This window comes from Lutra lutra, chromosome 1 (genome assembly GCF_902655055.1).
Source record: "Lutra lutra chromosome 1, mLutLut1.2, whole genome shotgun sequence".
NCBI classification, from domain to species: Eukaryota; Metazoa; Chordata; class Mammalia; order Carnivora; family Mustelidae; genus Lutra; species Lutra lutra.
In genome coordinates, this window is record NC_062278.1 from 221,063,083 (window position 1) to 221,087,206 (window position 24,124).

Here is a 24,124-nt window from a genome sequence, read left to right on the forward strand (position 1 = left end):
TGGGAACTCCAGAACTTGCCTCCTGGAGGATCTGGGAGCCACCTCAGCTCTGACATTCTAGAGTCCCCCTCCCCCCAGACTTGAAAACCCCCTTGCCATATGCAAGGCATTTTCCCTGAGGCCCGAGGGTGCCCCCGAATTCCACCTCCCAACACCCTCCAAGTCAGCCTGGAGCACAAGACGGGTCAGGATGGACCGAACACAGGACCCTTCCTGGGAAGCCTGGGGCCTTGCCCCCACCCCTCTCCGGGCCTCGGTTTCCCCATTTGGACAAGACACGCAGTGTCCCCGTGTGCCCCCTCCCTCATCCGTCACCAACTCTGACCATCTGTGACTTCCTGCCCACACCCAGCTGGAGGAAGAGGGGCTGGCCTGGCAGCTGGCTGGGGAAGGGGGGTGCCCGAGATGTCCCTAGCTGCCCTTGGCCTTCCCTGGGCTCCCTGGGCAGAGGGCCAAAGGGGCAACTGCAGCCTCGCAGTGCCAGAGATGGCCGCCACAGGTGCAACGGGCTGGCTCCCCCTCCTGCTGGCTCCTTGGGGAGCCTGGCCCTGCCTGGCTGTGTGGATGCGCGTGTGTGCGCGCGCACACACACACACAGGAGCACTCTGCAGGTGGCCTCGGGAGCATCCTCACCCCTGCCTGGGCCACAGGGGTACAACACCAGGAGGGGAGCACCTACTCACGGGCGCGCTCACCCTCCCCTTCTGAGTGCCCAGCACTGCCGAGAGGTGGATGCCTTCTCCGCTTCCATCGCTGACACTCCCTGCACTCATTGTGCAGGAAAACCGAAGCACAAAGCTGGGTGCCCGGCTGGCCAGAGCTGGGACCGGAGCCGCAAGCCCGTTGAGGGTAATAATCACTGTTACTATAGGACGACAGCAGACGTTTTTATGAGTTGTTTATCGTGACAGATACCCACAGAATGCGCTATTATTTCTCAGGAACAGCCACAAATCATCGCTTCCATGAGGGCAAAATACACAGAGCACCATGTCCACCGTCCGACTGTCTCTGAGCACACAGCTCGGTGGCGGGAAGCACGCTCATCCCATTGTGCAGCCACCCCACCCTCCATTTCTAGAACTTTCCATCTCCCTGCATGGAGACTCTGTCCCCACGAAGCAGAGACTCCCCACCCCTGCCCTAGTCCCCGCTCCCACCCTCTCCTTTCTGTCTGTGTGGATGGGACTCCTCTGGGAGTGGGGTCCTGCGGGGCGTGTCCTTCTGGGTCTGGCTCCTCTCGAGGAGCCCCGCGTCCTCAGGGTCCCTCCATGTGGTGGTAGGTGGCAGGGTCCCCTCCGTCCTAAGGCAACATATCACTTTTGAGTGCTTATTGTGTGGTACCCCCGTGTTCTAGCACCCTGCATGCATTACCTAATTTAACCCCACAGGCCCTGCTCTTATCACGCGCACTTGAGAGGGAAGCAAACCAAGGCCCAGGCAGTGACGTCACTTACCAAGGTCATCCCCACTCTTCCCGACACTGCCAGCGCCCCCCTCGGGCTCCTGGCCTGCTCTGCATGCATAGCCCTCACCTGCTGGCTGTCTCTTTGCTGCTGACCATGAGCCCGGAGGCCGGCCATCACTATAAATACACTGTCAGCTGGCGTCTGGGCCTCGGCCCCCATGGGCACCTTCCCTGCACAGACAGACGGCCCGTACACCTGGCTGCCTGGCCCGGGGGGAATCCAGGCTGCCGGGAGCCCCTCACCCCTCCGCCGCCCAGACACCTGGAGCGGGTGACGTGGGCTGCTGCCAGTGGAGAGCCCGTCCTGGGTCACAGGTGCCCCCGTGGGCTCCCTGGGAGGGGAGAACAAGGCCCGGGGTCGCCGAGCAGAACTGAGGTGCCCCCCCCTCCCCCACTGTCTCCTGGAGCTGGGGAAGAGGATCCAAGAAAGGACTGAGCGTTTATGTAGTGCTTCCTGTATGCTTTTTGAGGTCACTGACTCGAGTCCTCAGTGTGGTAGACACGGTTCTCACACTCCTCATTTACAGACGGGAAACCGGGGCTTGAGACAAGAATCCATCCCACAGGGCCTGTAGCAAGCACGGGCATAAACTGTGTCCGTCACCCACATAAATGGGGGCCCTCCCACCCTCCGTCTCCCAAGGACCCAGTGCTGGGATAAAGATTAAGGGGGGTGGAGGAGGCAGGGGGGCCCTCGGTCGGGGGCCGGCTTGCTCCTCTCCATACCCCACAAGGCCCCACCTTCTTGCCTTCAGACCAGAGAGGGCAGGGCCCTACCCTAGGTCACATAGCACACCAGGGGCAGACGTGTGGCTGACCCAGGCCCCCTTGCTGCGGACTGAGGCCCCTTCTCCTGCCATCTGAGCCCGGGCTGCACTTGATGGTTACCTCGGCCCCTAGGCTTGGCCGCCTGTGGGCTCTGGGACATGGCTCACTGCTCCTTATTCATTCATTCCCCGTGTGTCCAGCACCCCCTGTTCTCGTGGGCGGCAGGACTGGGAGGGTGTGGGTACCACCCAACAACCTCCAGAGTATTTTCCAGTTTCTTTTCTTCCTTTCAGGTTTGAGGACTCAGGATTCTGTGTGTTTGAATTCTGCTCAACCTCGCAGGGGCTGTGTGAACTTGGGCCCCCGGCGGAGGGTCTCTGGGCCCGCCTCCCCACCCGTCGCATGGGAGAAGCTGACATGTGGAGAGACAAGTGGAGAGAATGGAACGAGCTATAACATGGGATGAGCTCAGAACCGGGTGCGCAGTGCTTGGCACACGCGGCACGCGTTGGCTGTTACCAATACCTCTGTTGCGATGGCCTGCTTCCCGCTTCCATCCAGGAGGAGTTAGGGACCCTCCCTGGGGCACCCCGGAAGCCCCTCCTGCAGCCACAAGCTTCCCAAGCCGGCCCCTGCCCACAGCGCCATTCTGGGCGGTTGGCACTGCACAAGGCGGGAACGGGAGGCCAGCCCGCGGCCGCGTCACCAGATGGGCACCATCTGGGCTGGCGGCTCGGGGCGGGCTGGCAGCTGCTGGAGCGGGCGGGCCTGGCAGCCCCTCCCCCGCCTGGGCCTGGCACTGCGCCCGCCCGCGCCTCAGGTTTCTCAGGCCGCCAGAGGGGGGTGGGGAGGCCTGGCTGGGCTTCAGGGCTGGGCAGGCGGCTTCCCTCTCTGGGCCCCGGTTCCTCCAGGCTCCCTCCCAAACACAAGGCAGGTGGAGAAGTGCCGGGCTTGCCCACTGCTGGCCTCTCCACCACCGTCACCGGGAAGCCACGCGGCAGGCCTCGCTGCCCCCCACAGTCCCTGGAGGCCTTCCTGCTCTGTGCCTCAGGCTCCAGGCCATGCTGGCCTCTGGGCCTTTGCACTGGCTGTGCGCCGCACACCCCCTTCCCCCCAGTCCCGTGCCTGCCACACTCACACAAATCCCTCTGTGGCTCCCTTGAATCCTTCAGGCCTCATCCTAAGAGCCACCTCCTTGGGGCCTCCCTCCCTCCTCACTCCTCAATCTGGGGCTTTCCCCCTCCCTGCCCCTCTCCACACTCTGCCCCTGCTTTGTTTTCCTGCCCTTGTTCTTGGTCACTGAACTGCAAATTGTCGGTTTCCGGGTCCCCCACTCGGTTGCACACCCCTCTGCACCCATGTAGCAGGTAGCCCCCTTGTGCCCCAAAGTAGAGCTCACATCACCCTCTCATCATGGTCCCCTCAGCTGGCCCCTAGGCTGCCCCCAGGGCACACTGAGTCCAGCCCCTGGAATCAGGGCCCTAGGGTGCCTAATGGACACCTGGGGTTGCCCAATTTAGCCCTAGGAGGTGCCCCAGGCTCTGACCCACCTGGCAGCCCCAGCAGAGAAAGGGCCTTCTCAGAGCTCATTCCCAGCCCTCCATCCCCCCAAATAAAACTGAGCCCCGGAGAGGAGTGCCCCATCCCCCAGGGCTCCATCCTCAGACTCTTCATTGAATCCCTGCCCTCCCAAAGGGGCTCCTTGAAGGGGGTCAGGCCACGAACCGTCCAGACGGAAGGAGGAGGGCTGCCAGCAGCTGGCTCTCTGCTGTCAGACTGACACATGTCCGACCAAGAACAGAGACTTCACTGGGACCCAGAATGAGGCTGGAGGTCCTGGAGGGCGACCCCGGCCTGTGGGAGCCTAGAACGCAGACCCAGCCCCAGGGTGCCAACATTGTACCCCACGATTTACCTCCCTCCTCTTCCACCACCATCCAGGGTGGAGGGCTGGAGCCGGCCTCAACAGTACTGCCAGCACTCACATTCTCCCTCTGTCCCCCCTGGGCTCTGGGACCTCGGGCAGGCAGGGCCCTTCGAAGGCCCTGTTTCCTCACCTGCAACACGAGTACAACAATGATTCCCGAGAAAGTGGAGTTAGGAGTCAGGGCTCTCAAGCATACATAGGAGTTTTCTACATGCGAGAGGCCTGCCTGGCACGGGGGTCACCGAGGCAGAGGGTGGAACCAGCGAATGGTAACCGTGATGAGGATGGTAGCAGGGCTGGGGCGGGTGAGGGGGGAGGACAGGGGTAAGAACAGGGGCCCGTGGAGCCCTTGCCCCAAGCCTGGCATTTCCCCCTGCCCCCCCAGGGGCTGCCTGTCGAGCACTTACCACGAGGACCCAACCAGGCAGCTAATCTGAGCGTCCCATTTTAAAGACAAGGAGAGAAGGCACAGAGAGGCTAGGCGGGTCACCCAGCTGGCCAGCCGCCGAGCCAGGCTTGGAATCAGCCCTCGCCTCAGTCCCAGCCAGCTGCGGCTCGGTGGGCTGGGCCAGCTTGAGCAGGGGTTCCCATGGGGCTGATGGAGCCTGCGGGAAGCAGGGGCGGGTACAGCTTTGACCTTCCCCAGCCCACGAGCCAGAAGGCCGATCACACTGGCCGCTGGCCGGCAAAGGCATGGCAGCCGGGGGGCAGCTGGACTAGGAGGTGTCTGGGGAAGCCTGGAGGCCGGGCCTGCCTGCTGAGCCGAGGGGGGAGGGGGGTGGCTGGGGGAGGGGAGGCGCCTGGAGATTGTGCTGACACCGGCAGAAAACTCGCTTCAAAATTTTATCAGCTCAGCACGGAGGAGGTGGGGGCGGGGACAGGCTTAGAGGATGGAAGTGGTGGGAGAGGCCTGGACCGGCATGGCAATGCATCTGCCACCGAGGCCACCCCTGCCCCCTGCCCGGGACAGCCAGTCACTTTGTCCACCACTCTGCCTCCGCGGGCCCTAAGGCAGCTCCACTCCAAGCCCCCAGTGGGTCTGCGGCTGATGGGTGGGGGCGGGGGAGGGGGCAGAAAAGGTCAAGGTCAACGAATCAAGGTCGAGACTGAGAAACCGCCCCCACACCCTGGAGATGGGAGTCCTACAACCTCATCAAATCCTTATCCCATCACTGGGAGAAGCGCTGCTGTTACCCCCACTCACAGAGGAAACAGAACAGTGATGTGTCCCAAGTCACCCAGCCCGCAAGGGGCAAGACTCCCACTGTCCCCGCAAGACCCCACCCCCCACCCCCTGCCCCCAGCCTTCCTTCCTTCAGTCTGTCTCTGATAGTGTGCTCCGTGGGATCTGCCAGGGCTGGGCTTACAACCTGGGGGCACCCACCTGACACGCTCAGGCCGCCCCCAGGTGTGTACCCACGTGGGTACCAGACTCAGCCCCGGTGGGGGGGGGCGGCTGGTGGGCACGGGCCACATGACCATCAGGTTCTGTGAGCACACCTGACTCCGTCCACATGAAGACATTCCCAGCTGACACCTGCCACGTGGCAGGCCAGCATTCACATGCCACATGCGTGATCCTGCGACTCCCCTGGGGCCTCATCAAGCTGGGAACTCTGATAATCTCCATTTGACAGATAGGGGAAACTGAGGCCCAAGGTGGCCACACAGCCAGGAAGCAGCAGGGGCAACAGATCCCGCCGCCCTCCCAGCCAGGCCCAGGCCCTGGGCCACCAGCCCTGCTGACACCCAGAGGCCAGACCACCCCTCTGGCCTCTATGTCTTGGTCAGGCTGCCAACCCTCTGGGACACCCCACACTCAGCACTGTCCAGCCACCCCGCAGAGCTCAGCTCTGCCGCACCACTTCCTCCAGGAAGCTGCCCTGGGTTTCCCCACCCTCACAGGTGCTGCTGGCCTCCAGGTAGGGCGCTGACCCTGGATCCAGCACACACCCAGCTAGAATGGCCAGAGCGGGGAACACAGGGGACCAGAGGGGGTGGTAACCCAGCCAAAGTCACACAGCACCCATCTTCCCCCTCTGCACGAAGCTGGGACCCGCCAGACCTCCGCTGAAGGTCTGAGAGTTGATCCACTAGCATTCACAGAGCCCAAGGCCAGCCCTCTCTCAGACGGTCTCTCCCAGTGGTCACCGGCGTGTCCTCACCTCTATTCCCAACAAGGCCTTAAGTTGCCCCTCGGACCTCCTGGGCCAGGATCTCACCTCCTGAGATCTCAAGAGCCCGCCTCTTACCTTCAACCCCCTGGGGGCTGAAGACCGCCTCCCCACTCAGACTCTCCTCGAACCGAACCGTATCTCTTGCCCTCAGACCTTCACAGCACAGGTGCCGGTCCTACCCTAACGCAGGCCAACAGGCCCCCTCGGCCCCGCCCACCGCACCTGCCTCCCCTCCCAGTCCAGCCTGAACCACCTCCCCAGCCGGACGCACGTGAGGGGGCCGCTATGCCCCCACCCCACCCCGCCTCCGCGCCCCCCCCCGCCCCCCAGACCGTGGGCGCCCGCGCGTGCCCGCCTCACCTCGCTCGCGCACGAAGTAGGCCAGGTAGAGGTCGAGCTCCTTGACCGCCACGCCGATGTGGTGCGGCTGCACGCAAAGCACCGGGTGGCCGCACTGCGCCGCCTTGACCAGGCGCTCACCGTCGGTGCTCTCCAGCGGGATGCCCTTGAAGAGGATGACCATGACCAGGTCCAGCCGCCACACCTTGTCGGCCTGGCGCAGGCAGTCGATGCGGCGCATCTTGCCCTTCTGGTCGGGGTTGGAGAGCACGCAGCCCGGCGCCTTCTTGCCGGTGATGGCCAGCACGAAGTCCTCGCGGCACTCGGGCCGGATGTCCTTGCGCAGCTTGGCCAGCAGCCGGGACGCCCACTTCTGCTTCACCTCGGCCTTCTCGCCCAGCAGCTCGTCCTTCACCGCGCGCTCCTCGTCCTTGGACATGCGCTTCTCGTGCTTCTTGAAGTACTTGCGCTTCCGCGCCTGCAGGTTGAACCAGGTGTAGGCGAAGGCGCGGACGTGCGGCAGCAGCGCCTCGATGAACGGGTGGAACTCATCCTGCAGGCACGAGAGGCCAGAGGTCAGGAGGCGCTGGGGACCGTGGGCCCACTGCCCAGCCCGGGAGACTGAGGCCTGGAGGAAGTCCCAGGAAGACACCACCCCTCCCCCAGGGAGGGCCAGGCGCCTGTGGGCAGGGGGCCACTGCAGACCCCATCACCTCTGGGGGAAACTCGAGGCCGGAGGGGACCCAGCAGAAGTGCATGGGGGACAGGCGCAAACCCCTTGCCCAAATGGGGAGACCAGGGCTTGGACTGTGTGGGAGGCGCAGGCCAAGCAGAAGTTCATGGAGGGCTGTCTTGAACCCCAGTATACAGACAGGTCAAGCTGAGGGTCCCCAGACGCTTGATGGGGGCTAGCCCATTGTACAGACGGGGGAAAGTAAGGTCAGGAAAATGGGGGATGTTATGGAACTATTCGCTGTCTACTAGGATGGGGGCAGGGGCAGCAAACCCCAGTCTGAGAGCACCTTAAAGAACAATAGTGAGTATTTCATTCTGTTGCAACTACTCAGCTCAGCGCGGAATTAGCCCTAGATAGGACACACAGATGATGGATGAGGCTGCGTTCCAATAAAACTTTATTTACAGGGGCGCCTGGGTGGCTCAGTGGGTTAAGCCGCTGCCTTTGGCTCAGGTCATGATCTCAGGGTCCTGGGATCGAGCCCCGCATCGGGCTCTCTGCTCAGCAGGGAGCCTGCTTCCTCCTCTCTCTCTACCTGCCTCTCTGCCTGCTTGTGATCTCTCTCTGTCAAATAAATAAATAAAATCTTTAAAAAAAAAACCAAAACTTTATTTACAAAAACAGGTGGCAGACACTGGGCCCCAGGCCTGCAGTTTGCAAGCTCGTGCACTAAAGTATGAGCTCCAGGGGCGCCTTGGGGGCTCAGTCGTTGAGCGTGGGCTTTCAGCTCAGGTCAGGATCCCCTGGACCCCCAGGTCCAGGGCATCAAGCCCACATCCTGCCTCCGCCCCTCCCCCTGCTTGTGCACATGCGTGCACTCTCTCTCTGACAAATAAATAAATAAAATAAAAATAAAGTATGAGCTCCAATGTTGAGAGCTGGGCCAAGCACACAGCAGGTGCTGGATGGCAGGAGAAATGAGGCTCAGAGAGTATCCCCAACACCAAAGAAAGCTGACACTGGGGCAGGGGAGCGGTCTGAGGGCTGCCTCTGCGGGCCCTAGGCACAAAGAAAACAAAAATGAGGTCCGGGGGTCATTTCTATAGACCAGCCGTGCAGAAAGGCCCCCTCTGAGAGCAACATGGGCCCGTGGAGACCCCTGTCCCCTCCTGTGGGGGTGGGAGGGCTGTCTCACTCTCCGTTTTTCACCCAGAGGAACTGAGTCTGCAGAATGTCTGGGACCTGGTTTCTCAGCCTCCAGGAAAAGGGAGGACAAAGAGAACCTGGGGCTCGTGCGGGCTTCCAGAATGGGAGCGCTGCGGTCTCTTCCTGGGAGATGAACCCCGTCCTTGCCCAGCTCTGGAAAGCCTGCACTAGACTCTTGGTACTATCCCTGACATTGTTACAATTGTTCCAGTCGCTTACAATCTGCCAGGAGCAGGGAAGGGTCGGGGGTCCGCTCCCCATTGCGTGATGGTATCCAAGGCCCAGAGAGGGGTGGAGACCCAACCTGGGGGTCCCACGGGGTCTCCGGGCCTGTGTGAGCACCGGAGCCCCCGGGCCTGTGTGAGCACCGGAGCCCAGGCCCCCGGGCGCCGTGAAGACCATCGGCCGCTCTCCCAGAACAGCCTGGGGTCTCGGGGAGATGCTCTGCCTTCTGGTTGGATGTGGCTGGGGTTGGTCCCACCTCCAGGCTGGACACTCACAGGAACCCCCACCCAGTGCCCTCTCCGGGCTCTGTGCACCTCTGGCCATGGGGTACCGGGGGAGGGGGGAGGGGAATGACCTCAGATTTCACCTATTACTGAGGCTCTGAAAATAGCCTCCTGCCCTGAGCGGGATGGGGGGGTGGGATGGGGCTCAGGATAGCCAGCCCCGCTCCCCACTCTAATGTCCCCCAAGTGTGAGTCACCATAACAGCTGTGGCGGGGGACTGGACCTCAGGGCTCTCTTCCTCTGTCCACTCCCCCACCCTGGCCGGTCTGCCGAGGCCAAGGGAGAATGGAGAATCTTAGGCTGGTCCATGTCCAACCTCCACAGGGCCTTCCGGTGCCTGAATGCCACCTGGCCTGCCGGCCCCAGAGACGGGGAGGCACTTGCCCAGGGTCACAGAGCTGGGACCAGAGCCCGGGCTGCCTGGCCGGAGGGGCTCCGGGCGGGGAAATGAGAGAGGCCCAGGTCGCTGCTCCTGATGGCGGCGATGCCAGGGCGGCCAGAGGCCAAGCAGTGGTGTTGATGCTGGGCCACGGCTGCCGCCCAAGGTCTGGTGCTTTACTGGGACAGTGATAAGAGGTGGCTGGGAAGGGGCAGCTGGACGGTCAGCCAGGTCCCCAGCCTCCTCTGCTTGAACCGTTTTCTCTCTGAACCCCGCCCCTTCTCTGGGCCCTACCCCTCTGGGTCCACTCTCAGCAAAGGTGCCAGGGAGGCGGGCAGGGGCGGGAGCCCACGTCACCAGTGACCCCAGCTGGTCCCGGAGGAAGGAAGACAAACAGTCTGTAACTGGGTCAGGGACCTGCTGCCCTCTCCTCCCTCATTCTCCCTGGGAGGTCAGCCCAGGTGAGAGGCAGGTCTGTCACTCTCTTTGTCCCACAAGACCTGCCAAGGCCAAGGCATTTTCCTCAGGCACCTCCCAATGCCCTCATTGGCTGACCAGGCAAAGGAGACAGTCAAGGCAAGCCAGCTGCCGAGAATCCTCCCGAACTCCTACGCATCCCTCAAAGCCCTGTCTCCAGTGTTCCTTCTCCTTCAGGCAGTCTTTCCTGCTCCCCTCAGGGATTCCCCCAGACCTAGCCTGGACCATACAAGCTAGGGTTCTGAGTCAGGCTCTACTGCCACCCATTCCCACCCTCCGAACCTGAGGCCCAGGGCTAAAGCACTCGTGCCTGACCCCGGAGCAAATCACTGCTCTGCTTTGGGCCTCAGTTTCTCAGTCTGTACAATGGGCAGAATGAGATATGGCAGCTGCAGGGTGTTGAGGGTTTTTTCCGGTTCCTGGCGACCGGAGAGGCAATGTTGCGGGGAGGGGGAGCAAGGCCAGGCCTTTCCCAAAAACACTACGTGGCTCCCTGGGACTTCCTGGCCAAAAAGGGCAGCAGCAGCTAGGTGGTGGACACCTGGGTCCGAGCCCTTGCTGGATGGGCTGGGTCATGAAGCTCCTATTCACAAACCACAAGTTTTCTCGGAAGGATTCTGTCTCCCTCATTTGTTCAGTGACTCACCAAACGATACTGAGAACTATCTTAGCCCCTCCTAAATTCGTATCCCAAACTCCTAAGCATCCTTCAGAGCCCCGGTTCCAACGTCTTTTCCACTAGGTTCAGGCCAGATGAAGTGGCAAATAGCAGAGCTCATATTCAAACCCAGGTCCATCTGGCACCAGAGCCGGTGTCCCTAACCTCAGGCGATTCCTCCCCTCCAGCTCGGGGCATCACAGTGTAGGCACGACACCCACCTAACGAGGGCAAGATGCGTGTGATTGTTCAACATTTACTGAGGGTGCCTGCTGTGCCGGCTTCATGCATGGTGCTGTGCACCCGGCAGTGACCGGGGCTCAGTCCTCACCTGGATCCTGATCTGGGGCAGGGAAGGATGTGAGACAAGCTGACAGATCCGAAATAAAACGTCACTTGGAACAAAGCACCTTGAAGAAACCTAAAGGCGTTTGGGGAGGGCGAGGGAATGCCTTGGGGTTGTTTTTTTAGCTGGCAGTGCTCCATGAGGGTCTTTCGTAAGAGATGACACTTGAACAAAGACCTAAAAAATGACGGGCCAGGGTAGGAGCTTTCCAGATAGTGAAAACAGCATGTACCAAGGCCCTGAGGCAACACTGTGCCCCAGGTTTTGCAAGAATGGTGAAGACGGTGGTGTGCTGAAACAGAGTGAACAACAAGGAGAGCGGAGGGGGTGAGGGCGGGGAGGTGCCGGGGGCTGGATGTGAAGGGTCTTGTGGGCCCCAGAAAGGAATCTGCGTACACGGAGTGGTGGGAGTGAAAACGTCCCACCAAACTGACCAGGGAGTCTGAACCCTGGATCTCCTGCCTTTCCTCTCCGTGCCTTCATGTCCCAGGAGGATGACGGGGGTTGACCCAGAGGGCCAGGGAGAGAGAGACAGGGTGTGGGGTCATACCTTTCAGAGGCTGAGCATTTACTGAGCTATCAACTCTAAAAAATAGGGACTAGCCTTGCATCTGCTTTCTGGAGGGAGAAACTGAGGCCCTGACCACTGAAACCACCCACCCAAAGTCACGCGGCCAGGAAGGAGCCAAGCTGGGGCTTGAACCCACGTCCCCAGGACTGTGGACCTCTGGACTCCTCAGCCCCCCTCCTGAGCCCTTCAAGCACGTGGTCTGGCCCCATCACTGGGACTCCCCAGAGATATGCGTCTCCGAATCCTGTGTGACTCCCTTCCCCTGCTCAGTCCCATGTCATGGGCCATCTCCTCCTTAGCCAAAGCGGCAGCCTGGCCGGGCCTCTGGACTGCAGCCCCTCCAGGACAGGGATTTGGTCCTTCCGGTTCACTGCTGTGCCCTAGCACCCAGTCTGGATCCCTGGGGGAGCAATCCCATCCTGTCTAAGTGACACCTCCAAGCACCCCACACGACAGAGGATGCTGCCACCCCCCCCTCACTGGTTTGGTCACTCAGGAAGACCCTGGACAAGACTGGGCAGGGGCAGGGGCCGTGAGCCCCAAGCAAAAGCCCTCCAGGCTCATGGCTGTTCCTGTCACCTAGCCCAGACAGTGACCGAATAAAGAGGAGGGTATGTTGGAAATGCCTCCAGGACGTTTCATCCAATCATTAGCTGAACGACCGCCATAATCATAGCCACGTTTATTTGGCACCCACTGTATACCAGGCACCACACCGAGGGTGAAGCCTTGGAGGAAGGCGTGATTGTTCTCCCCAGGTCACGTGGGCAGCGACAGGCTCCGAGGAGGTCCTTCTCTCGGCTGGCAGAACCGTCCATTCGCTCTTTCCTCCCACAGATTAGTAAGCACCTACTATGTGCCAGGCCCTGCACTGAGCACCTCACAGGGGTCCTGCCTCCCCAAACCGTCCGGCGGGGCAGGCAACTGAAGATTACAGTTGGCTTCATTTCACAGTGAGGACGAGGGGGACCCTGCCCCGCACCTTGCAGCCGGAAAGCCAAGAACTCAGTTCCTGAGCCTCCTGAGCAAGGCCCATGTGCGTATCCGAGACGCCCTCAGTCTCTGCCTTGGTGCCCCCCCGTCAGGACCCATGGGCAGGTCCATGGGTCAGTAAGCATGTGTGTGCACGTGCGTGGGTGTGGTTCAGTCCCAGGGGGGCCCTGCATGGGGGCACTAGCGGTCCACCGAGGGAAGCAGGGAGCACACGCGTGTGCGGGTTGCCGGGAACATGTGCCTTTGCGTGTGAGGGCCGTGCGGGGCAGAAGGACCCAGGATGCGGTGAGTGTTTCCCATCCGTTTGGTGTGAGAACAGGGAGGGAGAACGGTTCAGGCTGGGGGTGGGGTAGGGACAGAGAGGGAGGAGGAGAAAAAGGAGGGGCTGGGGGAAGAGAGACAGAGACAGAGGGAGTGAGAGAAGGAGAGGAGGAGGGAGGGAGACAGTGAGAGAGAGAGAGAGAGAGAGAGAGAGAGAACGCTGACTCGGCCAGAATCCCGCTTCGTGATTTACAAGGCGCCTGGCCCTGGCTCACCGAGGCACCTCCGCAGAGCAGGGAGGAGGGAGAGACCCAGACACAGGGACGAAGCAAAGGAGCGCGACCTCGAGCGAGGCTGTGCTTTCTGCAGGAGCCAAGCAGAGACCACCAGACCAGGGGGGTTGGTGTTCACCGGGAGCGCCCACCTGTCCAGGCTGGCCTCAAAAGCCAAGTGGCAAGTGGTCCCAAACCCAGCGTTGCCAGCCATAGTGCTATGCCACCCTGGGCAGGCCCTGGCCGTCTCTGGTCTTGGTTCCTCTCCTAGCCCCAAGATCTGGGGGACCCCCATCCCCCAAAGCTCAGGCCAGGCCTAGGCTCCACAGAGGCACTTAAAAAAAAAAAAAACCTACTAAATCTACCAAAAGTCAGGGCTGCCCTCCCTGCCTGGGTCTCCCCGCTGGAGAAAGGGCCGTGAAAGGGGTACCACGCTGAGAGGGATCCCAGGGCAGAAATGAAGGGAGGAATGAATGAATGAGGGAGGGGCCCTGGCGGGCTGGTGTGGCCAGGCCTTGGCCTGGGGAATCCTGGGCACTGCAGCCAAGAGGGATTTGGCCCCAAACCCGGAATAACTAACGTGGCGGTGCGGCGGGCGGGCGGGGGAGGCAGGGAGGGAGGCCCGGAGCAGGGCCAGCGCGGGGAGGCCGGCCTTCCCGCCGCCAGGATTTATGGAAGTAACGGCTGCTCCGCACAGTTCCTCTTAAGAGTAAAAGTGAAAAAGCTCTTGAGTCACCACTGAAACAGGGACGGGGCTCCCAGAATCCTCCAGGGCTGCCGCCACCGCCAACCCTCCTTCGGCGGGCAGGGCTGGGGGCACGGGGCGCGGGCACCGGGGCACCGCTCCCCCCTGCCGCTCTCCAGCGGCTCCCTCCAACAAGGATCCCGGTCGGATCAGCTAAAAGGGAGCTATTTTTGGATGGGCTCAGGTTGTAAAATTAGTCGGGCAAAGGGGGGAGATGGAGGCCCAGAGATGGGGAGACACGCGGGAGAGATGGAATAGGGGAGAGAGACGCAGAGACAGATGGAGGCACGGAGAGAGACACGGAGGCAGAGACAGGGAGACACAGACCACAGAGACCAAGAGTGATGGAGGAGAAACAGAGCGACGGGCCAGGGAGATGGAGATGGTCAGAGAGACGTGGGGTGGTGGCCTGGACAGCCAGGAGTGCAGGTCCTAAGAGAGCAGTAGGGGTCCTCCCAGGGGGACCCCCAGCTGGAGACCCCAGACCAGGCTGGGTCTGCAAGGAGCTCTGTCTGGGGTGGGGGGTCCCAGGGCTCTGCTCCTGGGTGGGGGGCGCTGGAGTGGAGCAGGGGAGGGCGGCCCCCTGCATTTGGGCCACTCTGTCCCCACCCTAGCGGGGGTGGGGGGTGCTCTTGGGCTGTCTCTGCCTATCTGTCCCCATCACTGGCCCAGGACAACCTCAGGTAGCCTTCACGGTCCTGTCCACCAGGAGCCCGCCCGGCTGGTCCTGGGGATCAGCCTGCTCCTGGGGAAAGCCGAGCCCGACCCCATGAGCACACAGGCTCACACCGGGGCTCAGGTTCTCGCTGCCGTAGCCTCACAGCGGCAGCGTGGATGGAGGCCTGTCTCCCCAGGAGTCCTGATAGGGGAATTCCAGGGCTCAGTGACAAAAGGCGGCCTTCCAACCTCCTCCCCTGGAATAGCCTCCCTGGCTCAGCCCCCCTGTGTGGCTCTTGGGAGCTGGCAAGCCCAGGAAGGGCAGAGGGGGCGGGGGCACCCACAGCCACCAGGCTGCCCCACAAGCCGAGACTGGGAGGCCCAAGGTCACACGGCAACCCTCCCTAGAACCCTACTTGCCTGCAGGGAGCCTCAGGATAGCTGGGAGACAGAGTTGGGGCAGCAAGGACAGCTTCCGGGGGGCCCCCCAAAGTTGTTCAGAAGGGGAAACTGAGGCCTGGACAGGGGCATGGACTTGTCCAAGGTCACTCAGGGGATCATGGGTAAGACAAGCCCTGAGACCCCCCCCCCTCCGCACCCTCCCTCTCCTTTTCTGGCGGAGCCGGGAACTCCCCAGTGCGGCGAGAAAGGCTGTAGCCCAGAGGAGGAGGCCCCCAAGCCCTGAATAGCGGACCCTTTCCCACACAGACCAGCAGTCCCTGGGGCCCAAGCTAGGCATCCACGTGCTCCCCATAAGGGAGAGAGGAGGAAGACAGGACAGGCAGCCTCCGGATGGACTCCCACCTCCCAGAGTCCTGCACTTGGCAATCTGGAGGCCGCACTGCCCCGTCTCCAGAACCTGCCTTATTCCTCAGGAGAAACTGAGGCCGCAACCCAATCGGCCTGAAGACACATGAGGATATGGAGGAGCTGGAAGGAGACCAGCCCGGGGGGCGGGGGGTGTCCCAGAGGGAGCTGGAGGAGGAAAGGAGTCCCCGGGGGTGCGGCCTGGGACAGGGTCAGCCGCCCCCTCCCCACACACCCCCTTCGCCGTTGCACAAGGGCTCAGCCCGGGGCAGTCTGGGAGCCCCGCCAGGGGTGAGAGGCTACGGGAGGGGGGCAGGGGCAGGTGCCCGGTGCCCGGCTGGCGAGGGCGTCCGCAGCGCCGCAGTGCCGGGACCAGACCCCGGAACGCTCGGCCTCCCGGCTCCTCCCGGCGGCGGCTGCGGCCGCTCAACAATCCAGAATCGATGCGGCGAAAATATCAGATCGGTTGGGGGGGGGCGGGGGGCGCGGGAGGCCGAGCCGGGATGGCAGCGCGCCCCACCCCCGCTGCTGGCGCCTTCAACTCCGCGCGCCCCCTCCCCCCCAGCACACGTGGGCCAGTAATGGGGGGAAAGGCGTCCCGGGGCTGGGGTGGCGGGGCACAACCTTGGCGGGGGGCGGGGGGGGCGCTGTCTGGGGAGCACATCCGAGGTATCCTCTCCTCAACAGGGCCGAGGGGCCGGGTCGGTACCCCTCGATTCCTCCTAGGGGCAGGCCGGGTCCGGGCGGGGGGTCACGCAGAGGCCCGGCTCCGGCCCTGGGGTGGGGGAGAGCGCCCCCAGACCTTCCCGGGTGGGGTGGGGGCTAGCGTCCCGCCAGCCCGCTCCCCGAGTCCCGCGTCCGCGTGGGGAAGAGGCCGGGGCGCCCGGGGCGGGGCGGGAGTCCCGAGGGTGGGTCGGGGCAGGGGTCCCCGGCCCAGCCCATCCCCCACCGGCCCCTGGCCCGCGGCGGGGGCACCCCTGGCGGGGCGGCGGGAGGGACGCGCGCCTTTCCCGTCCCGCCTCCTCCGGCTTCGCGACTCCGGGGCCGGACGGCGGGGGACGCGGGGGGCGCGGGCCGGGCGAGGGGCGTACCTGGGTCAGGCAGAGCGGGGACGAATACATCCCGGGCGCGGCGGGAGGCGCAGGGCCGGCCGGAGCGGGAGCGCTGAACTTACTGAGTCATTTTTCCAAACCCCCCCCCCCCCCGCGGCCACGGCCGGCGCGCTCCTCGCCGCCTCCTCCCTCGGTCTCCCTCCTCCCTCCCTCCCGCGCTCGCTCTCTCTCCCTCTCTCTTCCTTTCCTGTCCCCCCTCCCTCTCTCCTCCTCCGTCTCTGTCTCTCCGTGTCTCTGTCTCTCCTCCCTCTGGCAGCCTCCCCCCTTCCTCCCCCCAATTTCCCTCCCCTCCCAGCCGAGCCTCCCACTTCTCAACATCCAACTTTCAAAGAAACGAGGGAAAAAAGAGCGCGAGCGGGGAAGGAAAGCCGCTCCCCCCCATGCCCCATGAACCCCCATCATAGCTATTATTACGAATTACGAACCGCCCCGGTCCCGGGCACCGGACGGGGACCAACCGGCGGCGCAGAGCCCGGTAGCCGCGGGTCTCCCAGGACCGCCCACCCGAGTCAAGTGGGGAGGGGGTGCTGGGCTGGTGCTGGACACTTTGGGGCCGGAGGTGGATTTTTAAGACCCCCCCCCCCAAACCTCCCCGCGCTGGCCGGGAAGTTGGAGAAAAGAGCCAAGTTGGGGGGGGAGGGAAAGAATGAAGAAGTGACGTGTGCAGAGGCCCAGCGCCAGCGCGCGTCTTTCCCCTTAAAGATGTACGACCCGGGGTGCAGGGCAGGAGAGGGGGGGGCCCACAGCATCCTCTCCCTCTGCTCCCCTTAGAGCCAGACACGGGCTGCAGTTCCCTGGGCACGGAGCTTGGCTCCAAGTGCACTCCTCCCCCACCCCACCGGCCCCAAAGGTCCCAACTAACCCCAGAGCCTCCAGGAATCTGCTCTCACCTCTTCAATTAGCACCAAACGGGAACTGGGTGTGTGTGGTAGGGGGTGTTCTAGCATCCCCCATGAGTCTCCCCAACATCCCAGGAGGGTAGGTCCAGAACCTCAGGCTGGCCACGTAAACCCTCGCAGCCTCTTCCCTGGACGACCAGTAATTCCTATGGAGATTAGGAGCGTGCCCATCTCACGGATCTGCAAACCGAGGCACCAAGAGTGGCTTGGAGCCCCAGAACCCACCTTCCTAAAGCTCCATTGTTCTTCCTCTAGAGTAACTGGGCGCAGCCCTGACCTCCCCCAGTCTAAGTCCCCAGGGTTCCTGATGACCACGACCTCAAGCCTTCCCCATTCACCCCTGAATCCTCAGCCTCCACTGCCACAGCTCCCATTCCCACCCCACAGACTGCCCCTTGGTATTGTCCCCGGTAACGTGCACTAACAGTGCCCGCCCATGGGGTCCATGGGCATAAGGGTAATGACACTTAGCAGAGCCTTGACCTTCTGTCAAATGCGCAGCAAGACATTCTTAGAAAGCCTGGTGATTTTCATTGGTCTCTCCCAGTGTCCTGATGCCAAATGATACCCTCCTGCCAACATGGGGCAGCTGCCCCATGCCCAGGGTAATGGGAGGGGCCAGGAATCCCGTTAATTTCCCCTGTTCCGGGGAGGAAACAGGCTCAGGGTCCCAGGGCTAGACTAGGAGGGAGCAGGGTTCCTACAGAAGGCGGAAGGTGTATATCCTGGGCCACTCCGACTCCCCATTGCATTATTATTCAAACAAACTGTTAGAATTCAAACAAACAGTGCTTAGCATATCATGAGCGCTTCGCAAAGATTTGAAAACCCCTGGCTGCTGTCAGGCGGGTGGGGGGGTGCATTTGAAACCCCGGGATGAATGGGGAAGGCAGGTGTCTAGGAATCCAAATGCCAACATAACATACAACAGGATTTTATTATTTGAAAGTGGCTAGGAACACAGAGAGCACAAGATTCCAAATTCACAGACATTTAAAAGTTACACTTGACTGCAGACGGTTCTCCCAGCTCGGCCCCCTCATTCCCGCCCAGCCTGCCACCTGAGCTCCTTTCCAAGGTGAGGTCCGGAGAGCACAGACTGCCCGTCTGTCTCGGAGCCTCAGTCTCCGAATCTGTAAAATGGCAACAGTGCTGGGACGCATGGAGGAGGGTTGGAGATGGGAACCCTGAGGTTACTCGTGTGAACGCTGTGGGCACAGTGCAGAGAGGAGAACCTTCTGCAAATTCCCGAACGACTGTTACAAATCTGCATATTCCATAGTTCCGGTGGGAGGGGCCCTGCAGTGCACACATTAGGTCCACAGCTGCCAGCCAGCTCTAGCACAGGCTTGCAGCCTGGTCTACGTCTCCTCCAGCGGCAGCTACACTCCTGTGTGCCTCAGTTTTCCCTCGGTGAAAAAGGGTGAAGGGAGTTCCCACCCCTTGGGTTATTATGGGTAACCCAGAGGAGACTGGGCTGAGGTCAGAAGAGGGCTTTGCACCGGGCAGTTACCTTAACAAAGCAACTGGTGAATGTGGACCTTGTTTGTGCGAGGGTCCAGAAGGGGAGTGGGCCATGTGATTTAGCAGTGGCACTTGGGAGCACAGTTGAGCTCATTGGTTAAAAAATTAAAAATGCACTCTCCTTAATCATTCATTCTGTCTTTCCTCTAACTGTCCGTGACCCAGACGCACAAGCGTGTCGACTACCACTCTCTACCACTACTGGTGACAGCCTGGGAACTAGCCAGGGCGTCCCTCTGCAGGGGGCCAGGTCAGTAACGCCAGTGTGGGAACAGGCCGGACTATTACGCAGCTCCATAAAAGAATAAGAGGTTCCCATCTGCAGATGTCACAGGGGAAACAAGCCAGAGGCCGGGGCTTCTCCCCCAAGGGGGCTCTGGACCATTCGCTGCCCAGGGATCCTGGACTCTGTGGGGGAGGGGTGCTGAGCCCTATCCCTGCCTGGAGCACCCCCAGTCCTGACCACCAGCGACGTCCCCAGACATGGCCCAGTGTCTCCCTGGGGTCCCACACAGGTAGGGGTGAGGAAGTGGGTTGGCTTCCACTGGGGGTAGTTTGGTATATACTCTTCAGACGTTCACAAATGGTTTGTGTCATTAAAAACAAACTTTTAAAAAAGTGCGTGGCATTCACAGAGCAGCTGAGGCAGGGGAAGGCCACCTCCTAGGTGTCCACCTAGGAACTCGAGGGCGACCACCTCCCCGGGGCACAGAGGGCACAGCGCCATGCCAGGCCTTGGGAACGCACGCTCGGGACAGCATCACCACGCCCCTGTGTGTTCCCATTCTACGGAGGAGACACTGAGGTTCTAGAAGGGGATGTGAAGGTGTTTGGTCTTGCTAAGGAAAGGGAGGATGGGACCCAAGGTTGGCAGAGACGCACACAGCACATACAACGTTCCACGAAGAGACATTCAGGCATACACACCGTGCCACACAGATACCCATGTCACACACCTAGCGACACAAACACATAGGGATTCCCCTGAGCACAGGCCCACCCACAAACATGGACTTCCGCACACCTGGCCTCGGGCATCACATCAGAGGGCACCCAGGGACTCACAGACTCACAGACTCACACAAAGCACACGCATACACACAGATATAGACACACACAGGAGATGCACAGACCCACTCAAGTGTACACACAAACATGGCCACAACACACAGACACTCCTTCACAATCACACACTCAACCCAAACACAACCATACACACTCACGATCACACACGCCCACAAGCAGAACCCCTCCCAGTATCCCTATGCAGGTGCACGGGCAGAGGGGGCACATACCCGTGAAATAACCACATCCCTTCCCCCTCCCAAACAACCCCCCCCCAGCCAGCTCAGAGCTCTCCAGGTCTGGCTGGGGGGGCGGGGTGGCTTGTCTCTCCAGCCTCCCAAGTGCAGGTGCCTGGTCACAGCCATGTCTGCGGGCGGCTGCGTGTGGCTGCGTGTGGCTGTGTGTGTGGACCTCCGTGTGCGGTGGAGTTACCTACACCTGTGTCGTGGGTGTGTGCTTGTGAATGTTCCTGCTCCCGATGTGTGCCACCGCGCTGGACGGCAAGGGGAGGGGCTTGCTGCAGCGGGGGGCAGCCCAGGTGTACCACTATGCAGGAGTGGGGTAGGGCTGTGGGGGGCGCGGTGCAGGGGAGGATGAGGACTGGCAGGGGGCGGGAAGTTTAGCAGACAATGCGATCCTGAGGGATGGGGACCAAAGCATCCCCGTGTCCATGTAGGACGCCCTTTTCCCTTTCCCAAACCGCCCCCCCCACCACAATGGGATGCAGGTACAAAGGAAAAAGCAGAGACTCGGGCCTGGCCTTGGTGCTTTTATATTTAGAAAATTATATAAAGTGCCCTGGTGTGGGGGTGGGGGTGCGGCGGGGATTCCCCTGCAGGGGAGAAAACAACACTTTGTGCCCGCCCCGTCTGGCCTCGTAGGGGGCAAGTGCAGGGAGGCAGGACTGGGGGGGGGGGGGCACCCAGCATAGGGGGTGAGGGGGGTTTCCGCGGCCACCCTCCTGGGCCGGAGCTGGCCCGTGCTGTTCTGTAACCAGCCATCCCTCGGGACCTCCTCCGCCACGGAGTCGGGGGGACACCCCCCCCACCGCCCCGCCTCCCTCTGGGGCAGGTCCCCGCGCACGCGCAGCCCCTGGCGGGAGAAGGCGCCGCCACCGTGCGACCGTGTCCCGGCGCCACCTCGCGCCCGATCTTCAAGCCAGGACCACCTGGGGCCCCGCGGATGGGGTACCCCGAGTCGGAGGGAAGTGGAGGAGACGGTGTGAGGTGGTGGTGAGATGAGGGGACAGAGTTTTGGCATGGTAGAGGAAACACCCGTTCCTCACTCAGAAACCCCGGTTACAGGAAAAAAGGAACCTGGGGGGGAGGGCAAGGAAGAGTGTAGACCCATCCCCAGGAATAGTCACTCGGTGCTGATCACAAGCACACAGCGACACCCAACTGTCCCCCGGGACGCAGGCATACGACACAGTTCTCCACTCACCAGCAACCCCCGGGCCGCCACACATTCACATGGGGACACCCCACGGGTCACCCAGGGACATCACGGCCCTCGGGGACACACAACCCCTCCGTACAGCTTCCCAACACCTTCCCACAGAGACGCACGGTTACCCAGACACACACACTGTCCTTTAGCCGCACAATGCTCTAACACATACGCAACACAACACACACAGCCACGTGGATGCGCACACACAGACACATAAAGGAGAGGACTCGACGCACCGAGACCCACGGACCTACGGCGGGCGACGGGACCACCCAGCCGTACAGACACGCGGGCGCATCTCCGGCATCCCGTGCGGACCCGTTTGGGAGCACAGAAGCCCCCAAACGCACCCCTCGAGTGCCGGATGCCACCGACGCCCGCGGACTGGACACCGGAACCCTCAAGTGCAGCCACCGACGCTAGCGGGCCTGGGGCGCGCCGGGCCGAGACCCGGTGACCCCTCCCGCCTGGGACCCCGCGCGCTCTGCGTTGGGGCCCGGGGTCGGCCCGGGGGCGGGGCTCAGGCATCGCAAGGGCAGGCGGGGTGGCTGCCCCCGCGCGGCGCCGATCGCAGCCGCCCGCCCGGCTCCAAGTTCAAGGCGCCCGGCGGCGGCCGCTGCGCGCTCTCCGCCCCTCTCCGCAGCGGCCATTTTCCGCTAGCTGGCGCGCCGCGCTCGCCCGGGCCGGGGCACCCTGCGGGGGCCGCCGCGACCCCCGCCCCGCACGGCCCAGGCGGGCGCCCCCTCCTCGACCCACGCTCCCCCGCGGGCTGCGCTCTCGGGGGTCTTGCGCTCCGGGCCGCGCCCTCCCGCCTCGGGCCGGAGCCAGGGAGGAGGCGGGAGCCGGGTCTGGGGGGGACCCTCTCCCGGGAGCCCCGCCCTCCCCGCCAACTCCGCTGCGCCCGCCAGGCGCCCCCCACTTGGGGTCCCCCGCTGAGCCCCGCGCGCCAGCTCCGCCCCCAGCCGCGGGCGGGGTGTGGGGGGGAGATCGGCGGGCGGGGGTCCCGCAGCCGCGGGCTGTGTTGGGGGGGGCTCCCCGCCTCGGGCCCCTCCCCTGGGCGGCCCTCGCCCCCCGCCCCCCCCAGACCTTGCAACTTTCGCCGGGAGCCCACGCACCACCCCAAAAACTCCCCGGGCGAAAACGAAAGTGGGGGCGGCGACGTACCATGGCGCTGCTGCGAGGAGGCGAGGCCGGCGCCGGAGCGAGCGCGCTCGGTCCCCGGCGAGGGGGGGCCGGAGGCGGCGGGAGGAGGCGGCGAGGGAGGGCGCGCGGGGGAGGGAGCGAGCGCGCGAGGGAGGGGGCGCGCCGCGCCCGCCCCCCCGGCCCGCAGGACCCTCCCCTCGGCCCGCCCTCCCCCCGGCCCCGCGCGCCGCCCGCGCCTCAGGCCGCTCCGCGCCCGGGCCCCGGCTGCCGCGGCTCCCGCTGCGGCTCCATCCCCGGCCCGGCCCGCGCGAGGGGAGGCCGAGCAAGCGGCGGCCGCGGCGGGTCGTGGGGCCCAGGTCGGGCTGGCTGCGGAGGAAGCGGATCCACCTTCGCCGCGGCGCGCGCGCGCTCACACACACACACACACACACACACACACACACGCGCGCAGAGGGCTCAGGGACACTCGCGGCCCGGGCCTCCTCGACTCCGACGCGGACACACAACGCACACCGACGCGCGCAGACCCACACAGTCGCGCTTGCAGCGTGTTACAGACACACACAGCCTGCGGGCTCATCCAGACACACGGGACCCACGCTCACAGCCGAGGGATGCACACCTCCTGCAGGATGCCACGAACACAGACACAGCCTGCGGGTGTCACCCAGGCAGACACTCGGGGACTCACAGATTCACAGCCTGAGGGGTGTCACCCAGACAACCACAGCCTCCACGCTGTCACATACACAGACTCACAGCCTGCAGGGTGTCACCTGGACACTCACGCAGATGGACAATCCTAGAAAGACACTCCAGACCTCGGACCGACCTGCACACGGACCCCCAGAACCCCTCCCCCAGGCGATCGCGCCAGCCACCCGGGCCCGTGAGTGCAGGTGTCCCGCAGTAACGCAGTCACAACAAGCACGCATAGCGGGGAGACGGGACAGATGGGGACACAGACAGAGACTCGGACACTGAGGGAGACAGACCTGGGGGGCGGGGGTCCCCTGGGGGTCCCTCAGGGGCTCCAGCGGGGCGGGGGGCGGGGAGAGCGCGCTTCGGCTTCACAGGTGGGGGTGAGCAGGCGCCCCCTCCCCGGGTCAGGATTAATGGAGGTGCCTCTGCAGCGGGGGGAGGGGCGGGGCCGAAGAGGTTCAGCCCCCCGCCCCTGCCGCGCCGGCCACGGTGAGATGGGACGCGGTGCCGCAGCGCCCCCCCCACCCCACCCCTGAGCGCTCTCCCGCAGTCCCCCTCCTCCGGCAGCCGCAGAGCAGGCGCCGCCCCCTCCCCCGCCCCCCCCCCCCCCCCCCCCGCACCGCCCTTCCCCGCTCTGCGTCTGGCGCAGCTGGGGGACGACGGGAGGGGTCTTGCCCGAGCCCGGCGGGTGGAGGAGATTCTGTTATCGTCCTACTGTCTGTGTTTCTCTCAGCCTGCGACCCCGGTTCCCCGCACTGGGGCTCCAGGACTCAGGGACCCCTTTGGAGAAGTGGTTCCTGGCTCCTCGGGGAGGACGCCAGGGGTTAGCGTGGGGGCCGGTGGCATCTCAGGCGGAGAATCAGGCCCTGGATCGCCCTTCTGGAGCCATGGAGGACTCTGGGGGCTTCTGGAAGTTGATCTGCGGTTCTGTGTGCGCTGCTGGGCGTCCCAGAGGCTGGGAGATCTCCGACAAATAAGATGTGACAGCAG

The 24,124-nt window shown here is 63.4% G+C and overlaps 1 protein-coding gene across 6 annotated transcripts in view; it reads right to left on the reverse strand.

Moving 5' to 3' along the window:
• Positions 1-22,631, reverse strand: part of NFIC (nuclear factor I C) — a 60,983-nt gene extending 38,352 nt beyond the window's left edge. For 5 of the 6 annotated variants that reach the window (XM_047706430.1, XM_047706423.1, XM_047706408.1 and 2 more), the window contains exons 1-2: positions 16,329-16,488; positions 6,701-7,232 (exon numbers count right to left, since the gene is read on the reverse strand). In XM_047706430.1, the coding sequence (XP_047562386.1) occupies positions 6,701-7,232; positions 16,329-16,358 (562 nt within the window). In that variant the 5' untranslated portion in view covers positions 16,359-16,488. Of the gene's footprint in view, positions 1-6,700; positions 7,233-16,328; positions 16,489-22,453 lie in introns of those variants that run through there. The other variant, XM_047706400.1, reaches the window with a different exon arrangement.
• Positions 22,632-24,124: the final 1,493 nt, after the last annotated feature.